The 27,941-nt window shown below is 42.2% G+C and overlaps 1 protein-coding gene across 1 annotated transcript in view; it reads left to right on the top strand.

The window, feature by feature from the left end:
* Positions 1 to 27,941, top strand: part of UBR5 (ubiquitin protein ligase E3 component n-recognin 5) — a 3,965,620-nt gene that overhangs the window by 3,876,395 nt on the left and 61,284 nt on the right. The window contains exon 60 of the mRNA XM_044065648.1: positions 14,127 to 14,212. Coding sequence (XP_043921583.1) covers positions 14,127 to 14,212 — 86 coding nt within the window. The remainder of the gene's footprint in view (positions 1 to 14,126; positions 14,213 to 27,941) is intronic.

The raw sequence follows: 27,941 nt of genomic DNA, 5'->3' as shown, positions 1-27,941 counted from the left end.
ATATATATATATATATATATATATATATATATATATATATATATATATATATGTATGCCGTAAAATAGTATGCTTTTATAAAAAAGAAAAGAAACTTAAGTATAACCCAGTAATTATAAAGATGAAAACCTAGTACATTCCATACAAAAATGTATAGTTTTAGTCAAACAAGAGCAGAGACAGCAAACTTGCTGTTCAGTGAGGGAGATAAAGGAGATACTATGTAATCGAAACATGATTAGGTTGGGTCATGGCAGGGGCATAGCCAATATTCAGGAAATAGTTCTTCAGTTCTTTTTTGAAGTGGTTAGTGTAAATAATGCACTGTAAATTGGCAGTGAGGTTGTACTAAAATTTTGTAATGGAGGATTTATATAAAAGATTGTCAAAGTTTTCTCCAATAAATTGTAGCCCCCTCTTGCCTATTGTTTTATCCCTAATTGCAGTCATCCTTAACAGCAGAATCCCCTTTCTCCATTCCCGTGTTGGCTTCATTTTTAGGATGATTTTTGCTACTTTATAAGTATATATTTTTTAATTTCTCCAAGTCTTTTGGGTTTCTAATACCATGATGGGAATTGACCCCATTCCTTAGTCAAACTATGATTAAAGTTCATGAAATTAGTATTGTTTTCCTCTTTGATGTCAGCCAGTAGTGCCCTTCGCAGCATCCGCCATGTGTCCAGTAATAGATTGTAGACTCTTCTTTATAAGACCTGTTGCTCCTACTAATATTGGAACTGTGTTGGTATCTTTCTTCTACATTGCTCTTGTTTCTGCCTGCAAATCCTGATATTTTATGACTTTGTGTCTCTCTGTACACAGGACACTGTAGTCACTCAGTGCGGCAATTTCTGTGGTTAAACCTACATTTGTTTTCTTTTCCTGGACCACTATATCTGGTTCTCTAGCATCTGTCTTTTGAACTGTTGGTAATAGATAATCCCATGTGATGTAGAGTTTTTCATTTTCTATGTTGCTTTGTGGCTGATATTTCCATTGTTTTTCAGCCACTTCAATACCGTAATGTTTGGACAATCCTCAGTGCAACAGTGTTTCCTCATTGTTATGCCTTTCATTATACAGTCCTTCTGCCATTAGTATGTCGCAACCAGCAACGAGGTGTGTAACAGTTTCCAGTTCAGTTTTACAAAACCTACATTTGTCCGTTTCTCCCACATGTTCAATGGCCTTTGTAAACCAGCGTGTAAGCAGCCTTCTATTTTGGGCCACCAGTATTAACCTTTCATCTCTTTGTTTGAATTTGCTTCTCCTTAACCATTCCTGCATTCATACCTTTTCTATATGATTATTATTCTCCTTAAAGGCCTGCATCCAAAATTCAACTTTCTCCTTGTTTCTTGAGCTTCCCCCATTTCTTCATCACCCTTTCCACTTTGAATTATAGTTTTCTGCTTGTGCTATGTATAGGAGCCTAGCTCTGAAATACCTCTTCAAATCGGATAATCCCAATCCACCCTGTTCTACTGAAAGAATCAATTTATCTCACTTGACTGTTGCCATCTTCCCCTCCCAGATAAACTCCCTCAGCTCCTTAGTAATTGCTATCCACAACTTCTCTGGTTGACAAAAATGTGTCTGACCTGTGTATAAGACTAAAGGGATTAAAAACATTTTGACTGCTTGTAACTTACTATCCATATCCATATAAGAAAGCTTCCATTGTTTCAGTTTTTGTGTTATCCTGGTCTTTTTCCACATATCCTTACCTTCCATAATCTTTTTTAATCCATACTTCTAAATATTTCATTTTATCGGTCTTTCCAGGCTTGATAGTTGTTGCTGAAGCACCTACCAAGAGGAGAAAACGCTGTGAGAAGAAAGGAGCCACTTTTGAGATTTTACGTATTTTCTTCTAATTTATTTCTTAGAAAAACTGCATTGCCACCTACATTCCGGCATTTTCTTGCTTGCAAAAGTTGATATCTGTGTTAGAAACAGTATTTAGAACATAGAAAAAAGGACGCTGACATCTGTAGATATCCAACAAGGCCTTTACTCAGTGCTGAACGCAAGCGCTTTCACTAATAAGCTTCTTCAGGTGTATACTAAGCACTATAGCGCACACACCCTTTATACCAGCTGACACATCATAGGTTCACATTCCTGAGATACTCTAATTATCTTAAAGGCACTAAACATATATATTTAAATATATTTTAAAAACACATGTTCTTAACACATTACACAACACTATAACACACAATATCAATACAATTTACTTAATTTCACATGGAAAAAACATGCATAAGCATTTAATATTCAAAACATTTTAAAATCATATATTACTACCTCCTAAGGGGCCTCTTCTTCAATCTAGGTTTTATAGGGATGCACTATTCAGCCCATGCCCCTCTGTGCTTCTTAATTTGGTGATCCATATGGCTTCCAAATTTTCTGTTCTATTACAAATATCTCCTTGTCTTAAACTTTCTTGCAACAGACAGATAACCCTAAAACTAAACACATGTGAACTATCTGTAGCAGCTACATGTTTGGAAAGGGCATTGGTCTGACTCCCTTTCCTGATGTTATATACATGTTCCCTGATACGCTCTCTAAAATATCTGTCTGTCTTGCCAATGTAGAATTTGGAACATACTCTACAACTGGCAAGATAGACCACGTGTCTACTATTGCATGTGGCAGAAACATGAAAAAAATATTCCTTATTTTGATCTGGATGGTAAAAGGAATTACCTGTGTATATATAACTGCACCAGTTGCAAGCGCCACATTCAGTAGTACCTGTAGGAGCAACTTGCACTCTATTCTCCTTTGGATAGCATAACCTCCTTTTAATGGCCTTCTCATTCCTATAGCTAAATCTAGGTACCACATCAACCAGGCCCGCTATAGTATTATCTGTAAGTAATACTTGCCAGTGCTTCTTAATAATCTCAGTGTACCTGCCAATATCATTAGTGTATTTCAGGGGCATTCTCAGTTTAGTTTCCTTCTTGTCTACTTTGGAATTCTCCACTGTAACTCTCTTATTAGAAAAATATGCTTTTGCTTCCAAACCTCGCTTCTGAGTCACTACGGGCACCTGCTCAATCAGAGCCCTTTCATTGTACCCTCTTTCCTTCAAAAATCCAACAACTCTATCCATCTCATTGTTAAAATCTACATCTCTCACATTTAATCTCGAGGCCCGCATAGCCTGATTAACAATAACATTCTTAAAAACATGAGGTGGATGTGCACTGCTCCTGTGGAGGAGGTGATTCACATGACAATCCTTCCTATGCAGTTTAGTAAAAATAGACCCATTAATATCTCTCACAATAACTACGCCCAAAAATCTAACTCTTCATGTGACATTCTATGTGTAAAGCGAAAAACTGTGGAACTATTAATAAAATTCAAGAATCTACTAAGACCATCTACATCCCTCCCACAGAATAAAACATCATCCACAAATCTACGGTAAAACGTATTTGTTCTTTGAAGGGACCTGAGCACATATTCCTCTTCCAAGTAACCATATTGCATTGGCATAGCTATTTGCACAAGAAGTGCCCATAGCTACGCCATTGCATTGTTTGAACAATTGATGTCCAAAAAGAAAAACATTGTGTTCCAGCACTAGCTTCAATAATTCAATCAATAAACTGACCATCTCTTCATTATATATTGCATGCTTATTCAAAACCTGCAGAACTAAGTTGACTCCTAACTCATTGGGTATCACGGTAAACAGTGAGACCACATCCAGTGAGACAAACAGTGTGTTACTAATATTCTCACCGGACGCAGACTCATATAAATCACTAAGAAAATGTTCTGTGTCTCTAAGTACATGCTGTAAATCATTTAGCAGAGGTCTAATACATTTCTCAACGTAAATAGAGGCAGGCTCGGTGCACCAGCCTCTCCCTGAGACAATTGGTCTCATAGGGGGGTCAGAATTAGATTTGTGCACCTTGGGTAAGCCTTGCAAAATAGGTATCAAGGGTTTATTCACCAAGAGGTATTCAAATAATTTCTTATCTATTCTATTGTGTTCATACAGAAATTTAACCATACAAGCCACAGTCTCTATATGTTCGTTGACCTGTAAAATGTTTAATTCCTCATAAAACATTCTATCTGCTAAACTCTCTAGCATTTTCATTTCATACCAATCCCTATCCATAACAACAATCAGACCTCCTTTATCAGCTGGTCTGATTGTAATACGTGCATCATTCTCTAATTCTTTTAGTGCTGCTGTTTCATTCTTGTTTAGATTAGAATAACCCCTGCTTTTAACACATGGATTAGCTTTCATGCATTCATCATATACATCCCTAATACAAAGCTTCTCAAATGCATTGATAATAGGATTCAGGTTAGGTATAAAAGTACTCGGTCTCACAAACATATTATGTCCTCTGTCATTGCCATCTGTACAAAACATTGACTTCAAAGTTAAATTCCTGGTAAAAGTTTTAATGTCAAGAATGACATCTGCATAACATGATTTACTTGTCGGTATAAAGGATAAACCCTTCTGCAAAACCGACATCTGGTATTCTGTCAAATTGACACTAGAAAGGTTAAAAATCAGTCCCTCTTTGCATTTGAGAAGGCCCTCTTGATACTTAACTGATTCTTGGAGGCATTGTCCCACTTACGTTTTCCTCGCGTCAGACTCCTGCCCCTCGACTGTTCTCTCAGTGAAGCATTGGAGTTCTCTCTCATGAGCAGCGGAAACTCCAGGCTGTGCTTTTGTAAAAAATCACTAGCGCCTGTAATGCTAGTGTCATCAGACTCGAACCTCTCTCGATGAACTTGCGCAGTTGTAGTAAAAGTTTTTCTTCTTGTCGCTTGTTCAAACGGATTCGAAACAACCGAGCAACTGAATTCACTATCGCCGCCTCTCCATTTCGCTGTCCTGACGCCACCGCACTTCTGCCCTTGTGGTAGCCGACGCTACGATTTCCTCAATCATGGTGTCCTGCATAGGTCGCCCCATTGCCCACGCCCTCTCGGGCCAAGTAAAGATGTTCCCGGTTCGAAATCAGATCTATCCCTCAGGATCTTTTCTATTTTAGTTTTCTGTACCTTGTTCTCATAGGACATTAGCGAATTCAATATTTCACTTATATAACAGTCTACAATACCGACTGGATACTGTTCAATTATTTCACAGTACATTTTGTTAATGGTATTAGATATACTCGCCATTTCCCTCTCAGCTGCTGATATCAATAAACGTAGATAGCTGAAGCTAGTCTGTAGATTCAGTTTCTGCCATTCCATTAATAATAGATCATCTCCATTATGGAAGGATGGCATTTTTAATACACGTAAACCTCGAGGTATAATTTTCTCTGCTAGGCACACTTCAAGATGATACTTCTGATACTGGCTCCTTTTAAGTCTATAGAGTTCTTTCTCTAGACTAAATAATCTGGTCTTCAAGGCAATAACATCAAAGTTCTCATCTCTTGTTTGTGGAACCGTATCTTTACAGTTCACCAGGGGATTAACCCCCCCTGGTATACTTAATAAATACTGTTGCAGTTTCACATTATTTAAACAAGTATCAGTCACAGCATTAGGTAAGTCCATTTCAATAATCTCTTCAGCCATCTATGCGTAAATGCCAGTATAAAAACAGAGCAAGAAAAAAACAGAAGTTACTGGCAAAGACACAAAAACGTCCAGAAAGCAGTCTCTGTAATAAATAGAAAAAAGGACGCTGACAGCTGTAGATATCCAACAAGGCCTTTACTCAGTGCTGAACACAAGCGCTTTCACTAATAAGCTTCTCAGACTCATATAAATCACTAAGAAAATGTTCCGTGTCTCTAAGTACTATTAAATGTTTTGAATATTAAATGCTTATGCATGTTTTTTCCATGTGAAATTAAGTAAATTGTATTGAAATTGTGTGTTATAGTGTTGTTTAATGTGTTAAGAACATGTGTTTTTAAAATATATTTAAATATATATGTTTAGTGCCTTTAAGATAATTAGAGTATCTCAGGAATGTGAACCTATGATGTGTCAGCTGGTATAAAGGGTGTGTGTGCTATAGTGCTTAGTATACACCTGAAGAAGCTTATTAGTGAAAGCGCTTGTGTTCAGCACTGAGTAAAGGCCTTGTTGGATATCTACAGCTGTCAGCGTCCTTTTTTCTATTTATTACAGAGACTGCTTTCTGGACGTTTTTGTGTCTTTGCCAGTAACTTCTGTTTTTTCTTGCTCAGTATTTAGAACATACCTAGAGCCTGTTTATTGCATTTTTTTGTGTTGCACTTAATTTAAAATCGTTTTTTCTGAAAATTGCATTTTACCTGCCTCTGACCTAGCATATGTGTTGGGGTTATTTATTGCACTGTTCTGACTAGTTTGCTACTTGTGTGTCTCTGCTATCCTTAAACAAAAACTAAAAACAAAAAAAAAAATCTTGCTATTTTCCCACTTTCTATAATTTAAAAAAAAAAGTTCAGTTACAGAGTTGCTGTTCTGAACTGTTTGTAAGTTTCTTGGAGGCCAGTGCTTACTTGGGCTAAAGGGAAGTCTCTGTGTTCACCACTGGCAGTGGTTAACATTGAACAGCCTGCCTGTCCTTGTAGGAGTGGTTACTGCCTAGAAACTGTAGTTTTGTTGGCCTTTTTGGGTCAATTCCAAACTCCTTGATCTCTCTCTCTTAAATCCCTGCAACACTCTTTTTTGCACGGTCTTGCGCACAGAGCTGTGTCGGTTAGCTGGGGTATACTATTCCTGTCTCCACAAAGTCTGCGCTGCAAATTTTCCCTTAGAACTAGGCAAGCCTCTACTCAAATGCTTCATATCAACTGCTCTTATTGCAGCACTTGCATAACCCAAATCAGCACTTGTCCAAATCTCCTAGACAGCACTGTTATTTTCCAAATCTCCTAGACAGCACTATTATAATACAGCATAAGACCCTTGATTGTCCGCAAGACAAGTGAAATTTACTTTTCCAAGCATGTCCAGTGGTCAGCTTCAGGTGTACTCTCCAGTTCATCTGGTGGAATTGGGCATCCTGAGGCAATGTCACAACTGCCTCGTTTATACAGACAACCCTCTCCTCTTACTTCTAGTCATAAACACTTGTGAGAGATGCAAATACACAGCCAGACTGGAGGTTAAGCACTCTCAACCCATGACTGTAACAGACAGTCAAGAGGAGAAGAGACACTAGCCATCACACCACCAGTCACAAATGGATCTGCAAAACAAGCACCGCAAAACATACACATAAATACACAAAAACATATTCAGAGGCACTAGGTACCAATCTGAAAAAGAAACAAGGCCCTCCAAAGCACACAAGCAAGCAACCTGCACCTCCAAACACAAGCCAGAAAACACACAATTCACCTCAGCAGTGTGCCTCATGACAGCCCCTAAGGCAAAACAACATACCCAACACGCTAGTAATAGGAGACTCTATAGTAAGGCACACAGATGTTCCACTCACCAGGCTGAACAAGGAGAAGGTTACTGTCAGCTGCCTGTTGGGTGCTAGGATCCGCCACATAACACAGGCACTTAGGTCACTCCAGAACAAGTACAAGTATGACGCTGTCATTGTACATGTTGGTGTGAATGATCTAAGACGTACCTCCCTGGACTACATGAAAAGAGACATTGAGGAGCTCTCTGATCATGTAGCTCAAGCTGGTATGACCCTGTCCTTGAGTAGCATACTACCTTCACCTAGAATGATACCACAATGCAAAGACAAAATGATCAATTTCAACAATTGGCTAATCTTCTGGTGTCATTCTAAGGGGATCCAGTGTCAGTCTGCCTGGAATGACATGATAGACAAGCCCCTCGCTGTTTCGCCAGAGATGGTTTGCACCGGTCAACCCTAGGCTTTCGAATACTGGCCAAGGCTCTTGCCGTCCCCATAGTGCCTTTTTTAGGCAAGGCCCAAAGGACAAACCAACCATCGTAACCAGAACAGGTAACCAAAAACTAAGGGTAATGCTACTCAACGCCAGAAGTCTCAACCTCAAAATGCATGCGCTCGAGGCACTCTTCATATGGAGAAAATCAATGTTTGTGCAGTGACGGAAACCTGGTTCAAGGCTCCAGAGAGCACCCCAGCACTACCAGGTTACAATTCATATCATACCGTCCGGCCTCAGTTACTGGATCGCATTACAAAGGGCGGAGGTGTATCCATATTCATCAAAGATACCCACATCTCCAGGTTAGTAGTGCAGCATGATGCCCCAGAGATCATCCATGCGCAACTCTCAGCAGGCAAAACCACATTTCAAGTCGTAGCCTGTTATAGATCGCCCACCATTTCCCAAGATGCTCACTCAGCATTCCTCGAGGCATTGGAAAATATAAAGGTCCTACCCAACACCATAATTTTGGGTGATTTCAACTACCCTGGTATAGACTGGGCGAACTGCCAAAGTTCTAACTCCTATGCCCAGCGGGTCATAGAATTTATAAATTCAAATGCCCTTGAACAACTGGCATGTTCTCCCACTAGAGGGGACAATATATTGGATTTAGTCATCACAAATATGGGCGGCCATTGTACCACACCCATTATCACTCCCTCTCTGGTCAGATCAGACCAGAAATTGATAACCCCGGACATCCTCACCCCTCCACCTCCCCCAGTCAAAGAAACCATCGTAAAAAACCTTTCCAAAGCAAACTTCAAACTACTTGCATCCGAAGTGGAAAGCTTCACTGTTCCCTTGCAGAAGGATAATGATATCCAAGATGCAGAATCCTACACCAAGGCACTTTATATACATCTTCAGGATTGCATGGACCGTGCTATCCCAAATATAACCAAGACTCCTTCCTCAAGCAAGAAGAAACCAGTCTGGTGGACCCCGGCCATAAGCAAAACTATACAATAAAAGGAGGAGACTTGTACAAAAAAAGGCCAAATCTCAAGTAGAAAAATCATCCCTGATCAGCATTAGTAAGAAATTGAGGGCCCTCATCAACTCAGCTAAAGCCAGTTTCGAAAAGAAAGTTGCCAAGGATAACCATAAGGCCTTCTATGGTTATGTCAAAAACTTAAATGTCAATGCTCAGGTCTATTCTGAGCTAGTACAAAATCGAACAAAATACACTGACCTCACTGACATTGCCAACATCATGGCCGACAGGTTCAGTGCAAATCCCCCCCACCACCACCAGTTGCAGGGCCTATTACTATTCCAGGGGATTGTTTAACTCCAATTATTACTGGTACTTTGGTTAATAAGGCTCTATTTAATGCTAAAAACACTGCCTCCATGGGACCAGGTGGTGTTCCGGGCTGTGTCATACACGAGCTCCAAAATGAATTAACCCCGCATCTGAATACCCTGTTCAGTCTCAGCCTCTCGACAGGATATGTGCCCATAGAATGGCGCACAGCAACGGTGGTTCTGCTGCACAAGGGTGGGCCCACAACCGGCCCTGGGAACTACCGACCAAATATGCCTGACCAGTCTGATCTGTAAGGCAATGGAGTGAATCATTATGGAACTCATAAATGGAGAGATTGGGAACCTCCAAACACTTGACCCCACACAGTTCGGTTTCACAAGGGCAGGTCATGCCTCCTGAGCCTAGTGGACTTCTTTGAGACAGTTACTCAGGCTATAGATAAGGGAAAGGAGGTACACACGGCGTACCTTCACCTTGCTAAAGCATTTGACACCATTCCCCATTCGGGTATTATTGATAAACTCACCAACCTGGGCATAAACCCTTGCGTCACAAGATGGATCGCAAACTGGCTCTCAGACAGATCCCACAAAGTAAGAGTAGCAGAATCTATGTCCGAATCCAGACCAGTAACGCACAGTGTGCCTCAGGGCTCTGTCCTGGGGCCCCTCCTGTTTGGCATATACTTCTCAGAAGTACAGGCAAGCACTGTGAAGGGCTGTGGCTGACCAAGTTTGCGGACTCCGGCCGACATGGATATCCTCCAGAAGGGCCTAAATGAGACTGATGCATGGTGTCAAAGCCATGGTCTCAAGCTAAATGCAAAAAAATGCATAGTAATCCCCTTTGGAAAAAACAGAATACCCGCGAACTACCACATAGGAGGGTAACCCCCTGAAATCTGAAGAAGAAATAAGGGATCTAGGGACCCAAGTAGATAGTCAGCTTTCCTTTGATAACCATGTTGCCAAGGTGGTTAGAAAATCCTTCTATGTGACTTATCTGATCACGAAAAGGTTCGCATCAAGATCTAAGGATGTAGTGGTGCCCCTCTACTTTTCCCTCATCAGACCTTTTATTGAATACAATGCACCAATTGGAATGTACCTGGCTAGGCATCTCCAGCAGCTGGAGAGACCACAGAGGTACATCACTAAGAGGATTACTGGCCTCAAACAGTTTCCATGCAGCACGATTGAAAAAAACTAAGGCTTTTCTCTGTTGCATACCGCCTTCTCAGAGGCGATCTCTGTCTAACATGCAGAGCCATGTCCAACCCAGAACTGTTGAACATGCTCCATCTTAGCAAAACCAAATCTACTCGAGCTACACGCTCTAGGGATATAAACCTCAGCACAATAATGAATAGAACATGTCGGAGGGATAGATTCCCTTCGCAAAGACTCCACTTGCTATCGAACAAGGTCCCGATCTACATAAGTCGGAGCCCCTCACTATCACTCTTCAAGAGGAACCTTGACGAGTGGATGGGTAACAGAAAGTTCACACCAGAGATCATACCAACAGCTGTACTATATAGGGGCAAAGGGTACTAGCTGCTAGATCAAGGGCCTAGGGAACTAACCAAAGGAGCGGTGAATACCGCAAAACGTGGCTGGGCTAATATATGCCTTCGGGCAGATAGCCCAGTTACCTACCTATGAACCTATCATGCCCCCATAAATATGGATATTGCTGAACCAGTTTGTGTATGGGTACATAGTTTACTGCTATTGCCTTTGTTTTGGCTTCAATAATTTTGTATCCGGAAAAGATTTGAAAATGTCTCAAAATGTTGCAGAACACTGTAATAATGTCTCTTTCTGGTTTTGTCAGGTATAAAATATCATCTGCAAATAGAGCCAGCTTTTCTGGACTACCATACCAGTTGGGTCCAACTCTTAATTTCGAAAGTCCACAATCTCAGTGTTCAATATATCGAACTCAGAACCTCAAAATTGTGGAAACTCGATATTAAAAAAAAAAGGAAGACATCAAAAAACATGTTTTTGCAGGGGGCAAGCCCCCACACACCCCTTTCAACTTAAAAATACTAACTCCGAGATCGCACTACAATGAAGAGAAGGGTAATGGAGATCGCTATACAGTGCAGAATTGATACATTACTGTTCTCTTCACTGTAGTGCAATCTCGGAGTTAGTATATTTAAGTTGCAGAGGGTGTGAGGGGGTGCAAGGGGGCTTGCCCCCCTGCAATTTTAATGTCCTTTTTTTTTTTTTTTTTTTTTTTATTTCGAGATTCCACAATCTTGAGGTTCTGAGTTCAATATATGGAACGTCGAGATTGTGGACTTTCGAAGTTAAAAAGTGGACCACATACCAGTTATATCCTTGAATTTGAGAGTCCCTTGTTTTCTTTGCCAGTGGTTCTAAATGTAATGCAAATAACCTGTGAGATATGCACTTACATAGCCAAACTGGAAGCAAAGCGCTCTCCAGCCAAGATTGTGCTAGACAGGAGGAGAAAGTTAACACCTGAACTACACCTCATGCAACACATAGGCCTTCAAAACCCACACCATCAACACCCACACATAGCAACACTAAACCCACATATGCGGAGGCCCTTAACATTTACCTGCCCAAGCAAAAAGTACCTCCGAAGCTGAAATGCAAACAGACAGCAGTCACAATCAAAGTGACACATAGCTCACAGCACCAGTGTGCCAACCAACAACAGCCCCTAAGGCAAGACAACATACCCAACACTTTAGTCATAGGTGACTCTATAGTCAGGCACACTGATGTCCCACTCACAAGGCTGAGCAAGGAGAAAATTACAGTCAGCTGCCTGTTGGGTTCCAGGATCCGCCACATAACGCATGCACTCAAGTCACTCCACAACATGTACTAATATGACTCTGTCATTGTCCATGTTGGAGTGAATGACTTGAGACGTACCTCCCTGGACTGCATGATAAGAGACATGAAAGAGCTCTCGGTTCTTGTGGCCCACGGAGGTATGACCCTAGCCTTGAGTAGCATCCTGCCTTCTCCCAGAATGATACCACAGTATAAGGACAAAATGACTGACTTCAAAAATTGGCTAAGCTTCTGGTGTCATTCAAAGGGGATCCAGTATCTGTCTTCCTGGGACAACATAATCGGCAGACCACGATGGTTTGCCAGAGATGGTCTGCACCTGTCACCCCTGGGATTCAGGTTACTGGCTAAAGCTCTTGCCCCCCTATAGTGCTTTTTTTAGGCAAGGTTCAAAGGACAAAACCACCACCATAACAGATACAAGCATGCAAAATCTGAAGGTAATGCTACTCAATGCTAGAAGTCTAAACCTCAAGATGCACTCTCTCGAGGCACTCCTAAAAATGGGCATTTAAGTTTCAGTCTTCCTATCTTTCAGGAAACGCATGGTAACACATTTTATTCTAGCAGCTTTCTAAGATTATAGAAGCAATGTTTTAAATGTGTCCCCGGTTTTGGGACTTTGCCCCCCCAATAAAATTTGGCTTTTTCCTGATTTCATGCGCTGCTTATGCAAAGTCTACTTGCATTGTTAGTAGCACAACAGATGTAGTATAGTTGCTTTTGCTGCAGAAGCCTGTGGGTTCTACTCCCACAGTATGTAGATGGATTGCTGATACTGTACTGTGTTGTACTTTTAAAGGGGGTTAATTGTGCTGCAGTCCTGAGATTGTCATCGTTTGGCAGAGATACCTAGTAACTATGAACCTATTATCAGTTTGTCATCCATTCCCTATTGAAATATTACTAACTTTTTTTTTTTTTTTTTTTTTTTTTAATGTAACCTAGGCAATTTATTCTTTAAGGGCAACAAGCACTTTACTTGTAGATGAAATGAAATATAAAGTTGTTTGCTAGCTGCAACCTCCATTAGTTACATATCTCTTTAATGTGTAATTACTTAGATGACTTTTACTTTTGCAGAGATTGTGCATATTTACTGATACTGGTGGATTGTAGAAGTTTGAGTAGACTTTTTTATGATGGAATTGTTCTGAATTGGGCAGTTTTGTCATTATTGGTTCATGCATTTTGTTAAAGGTTCGAAACAGTAAATTTAAAACACGCTCTAACAAGTGCGCTGTATTATACAATGAATATAATTTAATACAGTTAGGAAGGTTTATCAAAGAACACATGTATGTTACGTGTGTAAGAGGCCTATGATTTGAAAACAGCCCAAAGGTAAAATCTGCCACTGGCCAGATGCATTTTCTTTGAATGTGATTTTCAATGCTGTTTCAATGAATGTGCATTTCAAGGGCAGAGAAGTTTTAATGCTAATCAATTATCAATGTGAGACTGTATTGCTTTGTTTAGCAGATGTCTGTTAATGTTTGTTCTATAAAATATAAAATAAAATCCAAATAGTCATTGTAGAAGTAAACCAGTATGTACATTACAGTGTTTATGGTAAATGGGGCGAAGTAGCCAAGTAATGGGACATTGGAATGGCTGCAGGGGGACTCTGGGCTGGGGCCATATTTTGGTTGTCTGTTCAGTTTGCATTTGAAAGTTGGTATCCCACAATTCCATCGGAGTGGGTGGGGTTACATAATTCTATATGCAAACTTTATGTTAATCAGCATACAGATTTGTATCAATTTTTCATGGGCCTTTGTCCAGATTTTTGATGTTTCCAGGTTGAGAGGTATGAAACTGCCATATTGAATATGAGTTAAGTTATGGTACTACAGCTGTTTCTACACTTAGGTCATTTCTTTATTAATTTATAAAATACATCATTTTTTGATATTGTCTCTACCCTTGAAATAACCTCCAAGATGTTTTCTTTGTTTTTAATTGTGGTGTTTGGATGTCAAGGAAAGTAATGCTTGCATTTACTCTTCTAATATGAAGTATTACTACAACAGAAATGTATATTAATGTTCATTTTTAAACAGTAAGTTTAAATGCAGTTATTTCTTTGATTTTTCTTAACAGGGGAAAATGCTGAAAAACTTCTTCAGTTCAAACGCTGGTTCTGGTCCATAGTTGAGAAAATGAGCATGACAGAAAGACAAGATCTGGTACTCATTTTCGTTTTATACAGCTTAAGTTGTAGCACAATATATGCAGTGATGTAACATTTTGCTTATAGAACAAATGTGAACACTAAGCAGTACTATTTAGACTTGTCGTAAAAGGAACCAGTTCTTTGAGAAATATTTGAATTTTGGAGCACAGAATTCTCTCCTTAGTCAGCTGCAGCCCATTTCCTTCCCCTCTATCAATTGAAAGTGTGCATTCCATAGTGAGTTAACAGGCCCACCCCCTCCCCCCACATCAGTGTTTTACTTGGTCTTCTTTGTGTGACTAACCATGTCTGAGTCAGGTCTTGCACTCTGTGCTTGCGAATTCCTTATCAGTGAATCTCTTGGGTTTTCCTTTTTTTCCCCACATTTGCAAACATTCACCCCCACCCCCATTTGTTCTTTTTTCACTTGTCAGTTTTCCCAGGAACATCGTGAAACTCTGAAATTTGAAATCCCCAGAGTCCATATTGAAACCTTACAACTGCTTGAAAAATATAATGTAATATTAGTCAAGAAATTATATAAAAGAAGGCTGTCAGTTAGTACTCATCACTGTGGAAGTTGCTTTGAAGGAACTGACTACTATTGACAAAAAGCAACTGGAAGTGGTACAGTAGTACTTCTTTTTAAACTGTGCATTAGCCAACATCCTGGTTTAGGGGAGTAAGATGGCTGCATGCTCAGAAGTCTGAAAGTTATGGAAGTCAGACTTAGATGATGCCCACCCTCTGCTAATTACTGTGGATAAGGAATTATGCTGCAGCAGTGACAGTACTGAAGTGTATTTGCAGAGCTGTTTTTGTTCCATTTATTTGATCTCTTCAGGAGTATTTACCAAGGTGTTAACCATGGTGGAAGAAACTTTACAAGAAGTGGACCTCTCTAATGCTGCCTTATATAGGCACTTGGATTCTGATGGTGCACAGTCCAGAGACTGACTGGAATTGTCCATGCAGTGGATGCTACCTTGGCAGTAATCTGTCTGGTCCATAAACTGGGACTAGTGCTCTGTGACTTTCTTTCAGAGGATAGCCTTCATAGACGGAATACTGTGCGCTTTTCAGTGGCAGTCATTCCTGTGCTGAGATTGGTGCATTATGTACAGTATGCAGAATCAAAGATTAGATGTTACCACAGCTTATGGACATAACAGGCACCTCATAGTTTACCTTGCATGTCTGAGATGTGGATGCTGCATTGGATTGTTGTTAGTAGTTGCAGAACAGTTATACATTTATAGATAATCAAATGTTAAACCTTTTATGGACCCCTTCCAACAACATTTTCGTAGGTGTTGCTTTATACAGATGAATTTATTGAAGGTACTAATGATGCATGTTTTGTGTAGAGTGGAGTGTTGACAATGGCTTGCTACATGGTTTAAGGGGTTTATGGTCCCACTGAAAAATAGAGCTCCACATCAACCAGTTGGAGCAGCAAACAGTCCTTCTGACCATGTAGGCTTTGGGAACAAATCTTTATTCTTAGACTAGAATTCAGTTTGTCATATAACCAATTTGTTGTATTGTTTTGAAACAGACAAGGTGACGTAAGCTTATATCCTTTGTGCAAAGTAATGCAGTGTCCATCTGATAGTGGACCACATACAAAGAGTATCGCTGTTAGAAATCTTTGTCCTTGGACAGGTGGAACTGACCATATTTGAGGCACTTTTCTAGTCCTGCTCTGGAGTTGTGGCTTCAGAGGCTGTGTCGGGTCTTAAGTAGGGCAGCCTAGAGATCAATCTGTTTGCACCTCTGGAGAATATAGTCTTCCATCTTTACCACTTGATCCAGAGGGGCAAGGTGAAAGATGCTGTAGGTGTGTTCTCCCGCCTTTGGTGTTTGGAGATTCTTTTACTCTTTCCTGCCATTCTCACAGAGTCTTTAATTCATCACAGAGTTCAGGGAAGAATAACCTAAATTAATTTTTATTCTTTGATTTCTGAAAAGGTTATTGGTTCAGGCAGTAAGGCCCCTGGTAGCACAGAAGAGTTATTACTTTAGCTGTGAATGTCCTCCCTTTTGTGGCAACAAACCAGCTCAATATTAAAGCCTGACAGCTAATTTGTTGATGTCTACTTTAACTGGCTCTTTTGGCTGTTGTCTCAGAGGTTCTTGAGGCTGGCAGGAAGCATGAGCTGTGCCAGCAAATGCAAACAGTGCTTTGTCTAAGTGGTGCAGAATCCTTTACTGTCTCAATTGTTTAGCTTGCCGAAGATTATGACCTACTTCTGAGACCTGTCTGGCTTGGGTCTCATTTATCCCGTGGGGAGGGTGCAGTTGTCAAATTTGTATGCCAGTAATGCCTTTTTGGATGGCAGGATTCTCCTCCTACCGCTGGTAGGATTTGAACTTCATAATCAGAAGTCTGCAGTGACCACCTGCCATTTGAGCCCACTGTCCCAACAGTCTTGAAGTTCATGTCTTGGAAGTTCCATTTTCTGGCTGCCATCATCCTTGCTTGCAAGATCTCAGAGGTTCAGACTCGCATATGTACAGGACCGTATATAGTCTGTACCAAAGATCTAGGTTCCCTAAGGACTAACCCCAGGCTTCCTCCTCAAAGAGGTTTCATAATTGTCCTTGATCCAGTCACTTCTGCTTGTTCATTTGTTGGGATGGAATCCAGGGGAAACACTTTCTTCTCTGGATATGCACATTCAGCTCACTTTGTACGCAGAGCAAGTGCAGAAGTTTGTGATGACTGAACAGTTGATGTCCTTCTATTCCTATGTTGCAGTATTCTTAGTGTGGGATTCCCTGCCTCAGGTGACCCAAACGTCGGCTCCTATACAAAAGCTTAAGCCTGGTTGCTGTACGTGCATGGGATGTCACTGGTAGAGCCATAAACCAGGGACCTTAAATGTGACGTTTGCATCCACAGACCTCAGAACTTTTCAGCCACGTACAATGTCACATCGATCGCTTCACTCCTTTAGTCGATGACTTCTAAAAAGCTTAGTACCCCATTGGGGAATCTTTTTGTCTATTTTGCTTGACCTTGGTTAGCTGTAGTTATCATTAGCCGATGTCAGCTAAGAAGGGCAAATGCTGTTGCGGGCATTGGATACTGCATAAAGGTACGCACGACCATTGCATCTTTTGTCTAGGAAAGGAACACGACATCATACACATTGTTCCATTTGCCAGTCCTTTGTTCCGAAGACCCTTCACAGCTGTCTGGCTGCCCTTAACTTATATTTAGAGAACCAAAGACTCAAAAAACTTGCACTCAGGATGGATCCCAAATCAGCCGCTCTGACTGAACCACCGCGGAAAAATGCCAAGGTTTCCAGGACTACTTCCGTTGCCTCTCCGTCATCAGATGTCCCGTCAGCTTCCGATTTAGGGGTTGAGGGACATTTATTTATTTATTTAATTTATTTATTTCAATTTGATGACAAGAGAGGTCCACTGGGCTCAGGGAGCCCGTTTTCAGTGGAGGCCCAGGGAGAAAAGCTCCGCATTGCATAGAGTATTCACGGTTACAATCATATTAAAGAAAACACTATTAAAATATCATTTTGTGCCATAGAACAAAATAAATTCTTTCTTTACATAGTATCTAAATATTTATAACGGCAGTATATAGTGTAGGTACAGATAAATCAAAGTAAGGAAATCATGGTTATAGTTTTATGTTAAGCTGAAGAACAGGAATAAGTTCCTTGATTGTAAGGCATCTGAGATTTAGGAAGGCAGAGGAAACTGAGATATGAGGGGGAAAATTAAGAAGAGAAATAGAGCAAAAGGTGGTGGAGGTTATTTGTGGGTTGTATAGTTGCGATATTTACATTTAGGTTAAGTTAGGTTTGTGCTCGGAGTTAGAGTTTAAGGGGAGGAAAGAGTATTATGCTATGTGGGGAGAGAACAGTTGCAGTTCTTGTTAGATGAAAGGTATGAGTGTAGCTGAGTTTTAAAGGTTTCAAAGCTTTCACAAGTCCTTAGAGAGGATGGCAGAGAATTCCATTTTTTAGCTAATGAAAAGGATTGCAGAAGCTGACCAGCAGGACGATTTGGTTTGTGGCTAGTGATTAGGTTTTTGTGGGTTGATCTTGGGGTTCTCAGAGGGGTGTAAGGTTGGAGGATATTGGTTAGAGCTGGGCACTAGTAGGGTGAAAAAGTAGTCTGTGGGCTGTAGTAATTTGGAGATGATCTAGATGGTTGGGGAGTTCGAGCCAATTTAACAAGTGAAGGGCAGTACAATGATGGGAGAGAATTTGGCTTTGGTGGCAAATTTAGAAATCTTATTCTAACAGACTTCCAGTTTAGAGGAGAGAGAAGCAGATAAGTATGTTAGAAGAGGAGCGCCATTCAAGAGTGAGGGGAGTAGATAGGTAGTGGCAAGAGTTTGCTTGGTGGGAGGAGAAAGAAAGTGGATATTTCTGTTTAGCATACAAAGTTTTGCATGAGTTTTCTTAATGTTTTGCTGGATGTGAGTGTTGAATTTTAGGTTTTCATCAATAGTTACCCCAAGTAGTTTAGCGAAAGGAACAACCTCTATGGCAGCTTTGTTTTGGCCATTAATTTGGAATTCATTTTTATCTAGAGGGGAGGCTTTAGAAGGAGAGAATAACAGTATTTTGGATTTGTTGGCATTTAGTGAGAGGTGGTTTAGGAGCATCCATTTTTCGGTAGAGGAGAAAGCAGTTTTAGTCACTGTTTGCAGTTCAAAGAGGTTGGAGGCGCAGCAGACTAAAGTTGAGTCATCTGCATATTGTACAATTTTGGTATTGGGTATGTCTTTCTGGAAGTCATTAATAAAGATGTTGAACAACATTGGACCAAGTATGGATCCCTGAGGTACCCCAGTGGGGTTAGGAAGGAAGGTTGAGATGACTTCCCCCATTTCACGGCTTGAGACCTGTCAGAGAGGTAGCTTGAGAACTAGGATACAGAATTCTGGGAGAGAGGGAGGTTATAAAGGTGGTTTAAGAGGTGGGTGTGGGAGATAGTATTGAATGCTTTGGACAGATCGAGTAGAACTGTAGAAACAATTTTACCAGAGTCACGGGCAAGATTTACTGTGTCTAAGAAAGAGAGGAGGGTGGTGATAGTACTATGGCCAGGTCGGAAACCGTGTTGGGTTGGAGTAATTAGTTGGTGATTTGCTAGGAATGGCATAAGCTGTAAGTGGATGCATTTTTCTAGGAGCTTTGAGATTGGGGAGAGGATAGCTATGAGGCAGAAATTAGCGATGCTATTGTTTTTGCCTCCTTTATGGAGAGGTAGGATAAAGGCAGCACGGCATAATTTGGGCACATAAGATTCCTGAATGGATCTGTTGATCAAGATGCGGATGAGGAGAGCAATACTGTCTGCGGCTTTTTTTAGGACGGTAGATGGGATATTGTCAGGGGCATTGGAGAACGGTTTTAATTTATAGAGTAACTTTTTTATGTGGGCGGTAGAGATGGGTTTGAGTTCAAATATTGGGGGGGTAGTGGCAGGGAGTTGTGTAGGGGTTGAGGAAGATTGGATAGGTTGAGGTGACGGGTTGTTATTAGGGAAGGTCTCGGTTAGCTCTGCTATAGGGTTGGTAAAGAAGGAGTTGAATAGGAAGGCTATTTCAGAATCAGATTTGCCGGAGTCATGGCAGAGGTTATGTTTTGTGCCTGGTTTGAGGAGAGAATTAATGGCATTCCAGAAATGTTTGGGGTTATTTGATTGGTTAGACTGGAGTTTAATATAGTAGGACTTTTAGGGGTTGGGAGGGTGGCCTAATGGTTAAGGTGTTTGCCTTACAAACACAAGGTGCAAGGTTCGAGTCTCTGTAGCCTGTTTATAGCATTTACAGTGTTTTCTGTATGTTTTTATGCTGTTTCCTGAAAAAAAAATATTCTCTTTTCCCGCCTTTGCTGAAATAGATTAGTCCAGATTTCAGGTTTTGCTGAATTCCGGACTGTGGCATAGTTTCCTGTGTTGCCCATATCCTTACTTGGATAGGAGGAAGCTTCCCTGTTCAGTGAGAATGGGGAGCTTTGAGCAGCCTATCTGTCCCTGGAGGAGTGGTCTCAGCCCTGAAACTAGTAGCTTATTGGCCGTTTTGGGTCGATTCCTGTCTCTCTCAGTTTCCCTGCTTTAAAACCCGCATTTGCGCAGTTTTGCATGATTTTGCGAATAGAGCAGCATCGGACAGCTCCACTTAAACGGGTTTAAACTATTCCCGGCTCCACAAAGTCTGCTCTCCACTTTTTCCCTTAGAACTGTTCCAAATCTCAAAGTAAGCACTCTATTTTCATTCTGAAGCCCTGCAGTTGCTCGTACAAGTAATCTTATAAGTAAGCACTAATAAACTAAAGCACTATACCCTCTTATACTCCCTTAAGTACTTGGCTCCTTATTGGTCCTTTTTGATCAGTCAAAAAGTAGTTCCTTATACTATTCTGGCATGTGCAAAAGTCAGTTTCGGGTTTACTCTCCAGTCCAGCTGGTGAATCTGGGAATCTTGAGGCAATGTTACAACTGCCTTATGTACACAGACCACCCTCTCCTCCTCCCAACAAGCTCAAATATATGTGAGAGATGCAACTATATAGCCAAACTGGAGGCTGAGCTCTCTCAACCCAGTACTGGCGCAGTCAGTCAGGTGGAGAAGGTAACCACACACACCACAAATCCAGTCTCACATAGACCTATCGCAACAGCAAACCAAACACATAAACACACAAAAACATACTCGGAGGCTCTAAATAAAAATCTTCCCAAGCAGCAGAGACCTCCAAAGCAGACATCCAAGCAACCGCTACCCCACAACAATACCCACGTATCACATAGTTCACAAAGTCAGCGTGCCACACAGTCACAGCCCTTAAGGCTAAACAACACACCTAATACACTTGTAATAGGTGACTCTATTGTCAGACACACTAACGTCCCACTCACCAGGCTGAACAAGGAGAAGGTCACTGTAAGCTGCCTGTCTGGTGCCAGGATCCGCCACATAACACAAGCACTCAGGTCACTGCAAAGCAAGTATAAATATGACTCCATCATTGTCCATGCTGGTATGAATGACCTGAGACGTACCTCCCTGGACTACATGAAGAGAGACATAGAGGAGCTCTCTGATCGTGTAGCCCAGGCTGGTATGACCCTGACCCTTGAGTAGCATCTTACCCTCACCAAGAATGATGCCACAGTATAAAGGCAAAATGATTAATTTTAACAATTGGCTAAAGTATTGGTGTCATTCAAAGGGGATCCAGTATCTGTCAGCCTGGGATGACATGCTCGACAAGCCACATTGCTTCACTAGGGACGGCTTGCATCTGTCACCCCTGGGCTTCCGAATATTGACTAAGGCTCTTGCCACCCCCATAGTGCCTTTTTTAGTCAAGGATCAAAAGACAAACCCACCTCCATAGACAACACAAGGAAAAAGAAACTAAGGGTAATGCTGCTCAACGCCAGAAGTCTAAACCTCAAGATGCACGCACTCGAGGCTCTCCTCAGTATGGAGAATATCGATATCTGTGCAATAACAGAAACCTGGTTCAAGGCTCCCGAGAGCACCCCAGCACTACCAGGTTATACCTCATACCATGCTTTTCGGCCCCAAAATGCAGACCAAACCACAAAAGGAGTGGGAGTATCTATATTCATCAAAGATACTCACACCTCCAGGTTAGTGGCACTGCACGAAGCATCGGAGACCATCCATGTGCAACTAACAGTGGGCAAAACTGCCTTTCAGTTTGTAGCCTGCTACAGACCACCCTCCCAAACTCAGGAACCCCACTCAGCTTTCCTGAGAACACTGGGGAATATGAAGGTCTCTCCAAACACCATCATATTGGGTGACTTCAACTACCCAAACATAAACTGGGAGCACTACTCAAGCCCCAACACCCTCGCACAACGCTTCCTAGAATTTATAAACTCAAATGCTATGGAACAACTGGTCACCACTCCCACAAGAGGGGAAAACATATTGGACCTGATCATCACCAGCATGGGGACTCTATGTTCCATACCAGAGGTATACCCCTCATTGGTAAGATCTGACCATAAATTAATCTCACTGGACATCCATATCCCTTCCACACCCCCAGCCAAGGAAACCACGGTGAAGAACTTCTCAAAAGCAAACTTCACACTTCTCAAAACCGAGGTGGAATCCTTCAAAGCCCCCGGGCCGGTGGAAAATACGGCCCAAACCGCAGAATCCTTTACAAACGCATTCTATGGACACCTACAGGAATGCATGGATCGTGCTATCCCAAATAAAGCCAAGACTCACTCCTCCAAAGGCAGGAGACCTGTCTGGTGGACCCCAGCCATAAATTAGCTATACACAGAAGGAGGAAGCTACTACATGATAGAGCAAAATCCCAAAAAGGGAAGGCATCTCTGATCAGTACTAGCAAGAAACTATGATCCCTCATAAAATTATCTAAGGCCAGCTTCGAAAGAAAAATTGCACAAGACGCTAAAGATAATCACAAGGCCTTCTTTAGTTATGTCAGGAACCTGGGTGGCAACTCTCAGATATGCTCTGAGTTAGTGCAAAATGACAAAAAATACACTGAACCCACAGACATTGCCAACATCCTGGTAGACAGGTTCTGTGCAAACTCCCCCCCCTTCCCCCCCAAAAGAGCAAATGTCTATCCCAACAGTGTAGCCTCCCTGACATCACAGATGCACAGGTGAGAGCTGCCCTCTCCAAAGCAAAAAACACAGCATCAATGGAACCAGATGGTGTCCCGGGCTGCGTCTTACATGAGCTCCAAGAAGAAGTGAACCCTCACATAAAGTCACTGTTCATTCTCAGCCTTACTACAGGATATGTGCCCAAGGAATGGCGTACAGCAACAGTGGTCCCACTCCACAAAGGTGGTGCCACAACGGACCCCGGAAACTATTGCCCTATAAGCCTGACTAGCCTGGTCTGCAAAGCTGTGGAGCGTATCATCATGGAACTCATAAACAAAGACATTGGGAACCTCCAAACACTGGACCCTACCCAATTCGGCTTTGTTAAGGGCAGATCTTGCCTCTTGAACCTGGTCGACTTCTTTGAAACAGTCACCAAGGCCATAGATGAAGGGAAGGTAGTCCACACAGCCTACCTGGACCTCGCAAAAGCCTTCGACACAATACCCCACTCGGGCATCATAAATAAGCTCACCAGCTTAAATATCAACCCGTATGTCACAAGATGGGTTGCAAACTGGCTCAGGGATAGAACCCACATGGTCAGAATTGCAGGTGCCATGTCAGACTCTAAACCAGTTACAAGTGGCGTCCCACAAGGCTCAGTCCTGGGCCCTCTCTTTATCGGTATATATTTCTCTGAGGTACAGGCTAACATGGGAGGACTATGGCTGACCAAGTTCGCAGATGACTGCAAACTGGGTGCCATAATCGACTCGCCGACTGACACAGGTGTCCTCCAAAAGGGTCTCACAGAGACGGATAACTGGTGCCAGAGCCATGGCCTAAAGCTAAATGCCAAAAAGTGCATAGTCATCCCCTTTGGGAAAAACAAAGTGCCCACAAATTACCACATAGGTGGTAATCCATTAAGTACGGAAGAAGTAATTAGGGATTTGGGGACCCAAGTAGATAGCAATCTCTCCTTTGACAATCACGTTGCCAAAGTGGTTAGAAAGACCTTCTATATGGCCCACCTTATCATGAAAGGGTTCACATCTAGATCAAGAGAGGTCATTGTGCCCCTCTACTCATCACTCATCAGGCCCAAAATTGAATACAATGCCCCATTTGGGATGTACCTTACCCGACACCTGCAGCAACTGGAAAGACCCCAAAAGTACCTCACCAAGACGATCAAGGGACTCAAACAGATGCCCTACGCAGTTAGGCTAAAGAAACTCCAGCTCTACTCAGTTGCTTACCGCCTACTCAGAGGCAATCTGTGCCTGACGTATAAAGCCATGTCCAAACCAGAATTAATGGACATGCTCCACCTCAGGAAATCCAAATCCCTTAGAGCTACACACTCCAGGGACTTAAACCTCAGCACAGAAATAAATAGGACATGCTGGAGGGACAGCTTCATATCCCAGAGGCTCCTCTCACTCTGGAACAAAATCCCAATCCATGTTAGGCAGAGCCCCTCAATGACCCTCTTCAAGAGAAATCTTGACAAGTGGATGGGAGATCGTAGGTTTACCCCTGGTATCTCTTCTGTGTCCCTACTAGACAGAGGCACAGTAAACTAACCTTAAAAGGGCTATCTTCTGTGACCTACTATACAGAGGCACAGTCAACTAATCTAAAAGGGTGGCGAAAGCCAAACACACTCTGGCTAGGCTTATAAATGCCCTAGGGCAGATAGCCTAATATCAATCTGTGAACAAGGGATAATTGGCTAGGCTTAAAATGGCTCGCAAGGACAGTTAGCTTAGTACTAATCTATGAACCTATGAAGCTATCTCTGATGATTTGTTTTTTAACGAGGTTGTGAAGTTGTTTATATTTAAGAAGAGTTTGTGGTTGCTTATTTTGGTGGTATGTTTCCCAGGATTTATCTCTTTGTAGCATAAGTTTTTTGGTGTCTTTGGTTAGCCAGGGGCGGTCTTGGTTTTTACCCTTCTTGTTCTTGGTGGAGCTAGGGAGTTGAGGATGCTTAAGGTTGAGTTGAAGAGTTCTACGGCATTGTCATGTGATAGAGTTTTTAGGGGGTTCCAGTTTGTTTTAGGACGTCAGAGAAGGTTGTGGGGTTAGTTTGTGAGGTTACGAGTGTGGGTGTATTGGTGTAGGTGAGGAGAGGAGTGGGTAGCTCTGTGGATGAAAGATGGCAAGTAGTCTCCTATAGAGTCAGGAATAGTGCCAGAGTTTATAACTTTATTAGGGTGAGATACAAGGATCCAGTCTAGAGTGGTGCCTGGGGGGGGTTTGTTTTGTTGGGTCTGGTGATGGAGTTAGTTTGGTATAGTTATATAAATTGCTGGATATGGTGGGATTTGGGTTGTTGATTTTATTCCAGTCGATATTTACATCTCCCAAATATGAAAGTCTCTAGCTTAATATTAGTAGAGGTCCAGAGGAGGATTTATTCAAGAGTGGTGATGTTATTACCAGGGGGGATGTAGAAGGCAATCATACATATTCTTTTGTGGTTATTTAGTTTTAGTAGGCCTATTACTAGTTCTGCATTGTTGAATGGAGGGATAGGATTGGGGTAGGGAGATATGGACAGCAAGTTAGAGTAGATTATGGATACCCCACCTCTTCTCTACTTAAGCAGTCATGTCTCAGGGATTGGAATCCAGGAGGGAGGATTTCATTGTCACAAATTTGGTGTTTTAACCAGGTTTTGGAGATCACTACAATGTCAGGTAGGTTATGGTTAAACCAGGCATGAAGGTGAGTTACTTTGTTTCTTAGACTTTGGGCATTCATGGTGAAGAATTTGAGGTATTTGTGGTTGGTTTTATTGCTTGTAATAGGGGGATTGGGACTAGAGGAAGGACATCCAATAGAACCGTCTACTTTGACGGCTCCCACCGAGGAAGTCGCTTCAGAAGTCACGGCCTGCGTGTCAACGGAGACAGCACAAACGTCTGTCCCTACCGATGTCTAGGGGGAACCAGATACAGTTGGACGAATGACCGGGATGCCATTACCTGAAGCCAAGATGTACGCCTTCAAATGGAAACAAAAAAACTAAACACCTGACTCCTACCCCTGAAGGAGTCCCAGACTGGCAATCATTTACCAAGTCCTTGATGCAGGCTTTTATGGCTCTTAGGCCCACAGCTTCTTCCCCTTCCACTATTCCAGTGCTTAGTCCTAGGCCTGCTTCTGCTACTTCTCTCCCCTTGCCTACTGCCTAAGAAGGAGAGGAAGAATTAGAACCCTATTACTCATCTTCTGATTAATCTATTTCTTAGGCCTCACAAATTGCCTGTCCTTTGGAATACTTCTCCCCAGATGAGCAATCCATTGAAGGGGACTCCCCACCAGAGGATATCTCCTTTGGGGAAATAATTACTAAAATGAAGGAATACTTCAAATGGGACACTACCCAGATGACTGACACCCAGAGGAGGTATTTTGAACTCTCTCAAGTGGATTCTCCCTCCCCGTCAACCATCCCACCTGTCTTACCTGCCTATCTGGATGCTTTCACCTCTGCATCCAAAAATCCAAGCTCACAACCACCTGTTCCTAAGAGACCAGACAGGTTCTACAAAGTACCTGATGAGCAGAAATTCTTGGTAAAGCCTCCCCTGGCAGACCATGCAGTAATTGCTGTCTCCCCCGACAAGCAATCTAGACTGATTCCTTCAGGATCTCTTCTGCCCACAGATAAGGATACCAAAAGCATGGACAGGACTGGGAAAAAAGTATGCAACCACCCTGGCCTTCAGAGCTGTCCGGTACCAAACGCGTGATAAAATATGCCTTAGACCAAGATGTTCTTCGTGTTTCACTGTTGCAGTCATCACATTTGGGTTATCTAATTGCAGTAGCCCTCAGTCGGCGTGATTAACAAAGTCTTGGGTCCTGCATCGGTTGCTGTCCCTTCTTCCATGACATCAGGTTGACAGGGGTATAAAACATGCAGCCGACGCCATTACATCAGTCTTTCTTGCCGTGCGGTGCCCGAAGATGAAGCAGTTCGCAAGTGCCGGACGGCCGACTCCTGAAATTTCCGTTTTCGAGTTTCAAAACTGAAGTCTTCAACTAAAAGCTAAGTACCCCATTGGGGAAACTTTTTCTTGCTCTAAACCAATGTCAGTAAAAGTAAATAATTGCATTACTTGTGGAAAGCAAATACCTCGTAAAGATTTTCATTTGTTCTGTATTCCTTGCCTAGGGCCTGACCATGATGTACCTCGCTGTCAGTTTTGTGCCTTATTTAAACCACAAACTATCCATTGTCTGTATAGTTTGCTGCTAAATATTTTGGTGCTCGGTTCAATTATCCTGATATGCCTTCGGTAAGCCATCCGACTACTGACATTCCGAAAAAACGCAAAGATAAAGACCTAGACGGGCCGCCTAGCCAGTACTCAGTGAGGTGCTTTCGCAACCCCTGATACCCACTACTTCAGATTTGCAGGCCTCTACTGAGACCCATTCGGAGACCGGTATGCTGCAAGATGCTTCAACTGTGGAACCTGCAGATGTCTCTACCTTGGATGTGTCCGGAGCTGCTGTGCAGGCACCGGCCTCTGAGGATGTATTCAGGCCTATTGACTTGTGTATTAAACCAACACCATCTTCTTCTTCTTCAAGGCCTAAAACTCGAATCATGCCTAGAAAACAAATGCCCAGACCGCATGGTCAGGCCTCTATGCCTAAAAAAACAAATTATAAGAATGGCTGAAGACCTGATCAGGGGAAGACAGCCTTCCCTCTCTCAGAGTCTTAGGACTGAGTGTGCTTATGATACTTCTGACCAGGATTCTGAATTTTCTGTTTCCTCTGATGACCAGGATTTACCCTTATCTACTTATGAGGATTCTGATGCTGAGGACTCTATTCCCTCTGCCCCCCCCCCTCCCGCCCCAAGAGGATTTCTCTTTTGGTGAAACCTTGCATACTCTCAGGGAGCATTTTCATTGGGAAAGTCAGGATTTCTCTGGTTCTAAAAGAGGCTTAGAGATCCAGCAGAGCTCCCAGGCTTCAGTCCCAGGGTACGCACAGGACTAAGCAGTGGGAAGCCTCCACTTCCAAATCTGGGAGTAATAAAACTCCCCCCTATGGTAAACTGCCCCAGTGACTTCCTTTTTAAACTTCCA

This window comes from Protopterus annectens, chromosome 3.part0 (genome assembly GCF_019279795.1).
Source record: "Protopterus annectens isolate FY-2018-M chromosome 3.part0, PAN1.0, whole genome shotgun sequence".
Lineage (NCBI taxonomy): Eukaryota > Metazoa > Chordata > Ceratodontiformes > Protopteridae > Protopterus > Protopterus annectens.
This window is presented reverse-complemented; position numbering and strand designations above follow the sequence as displayed.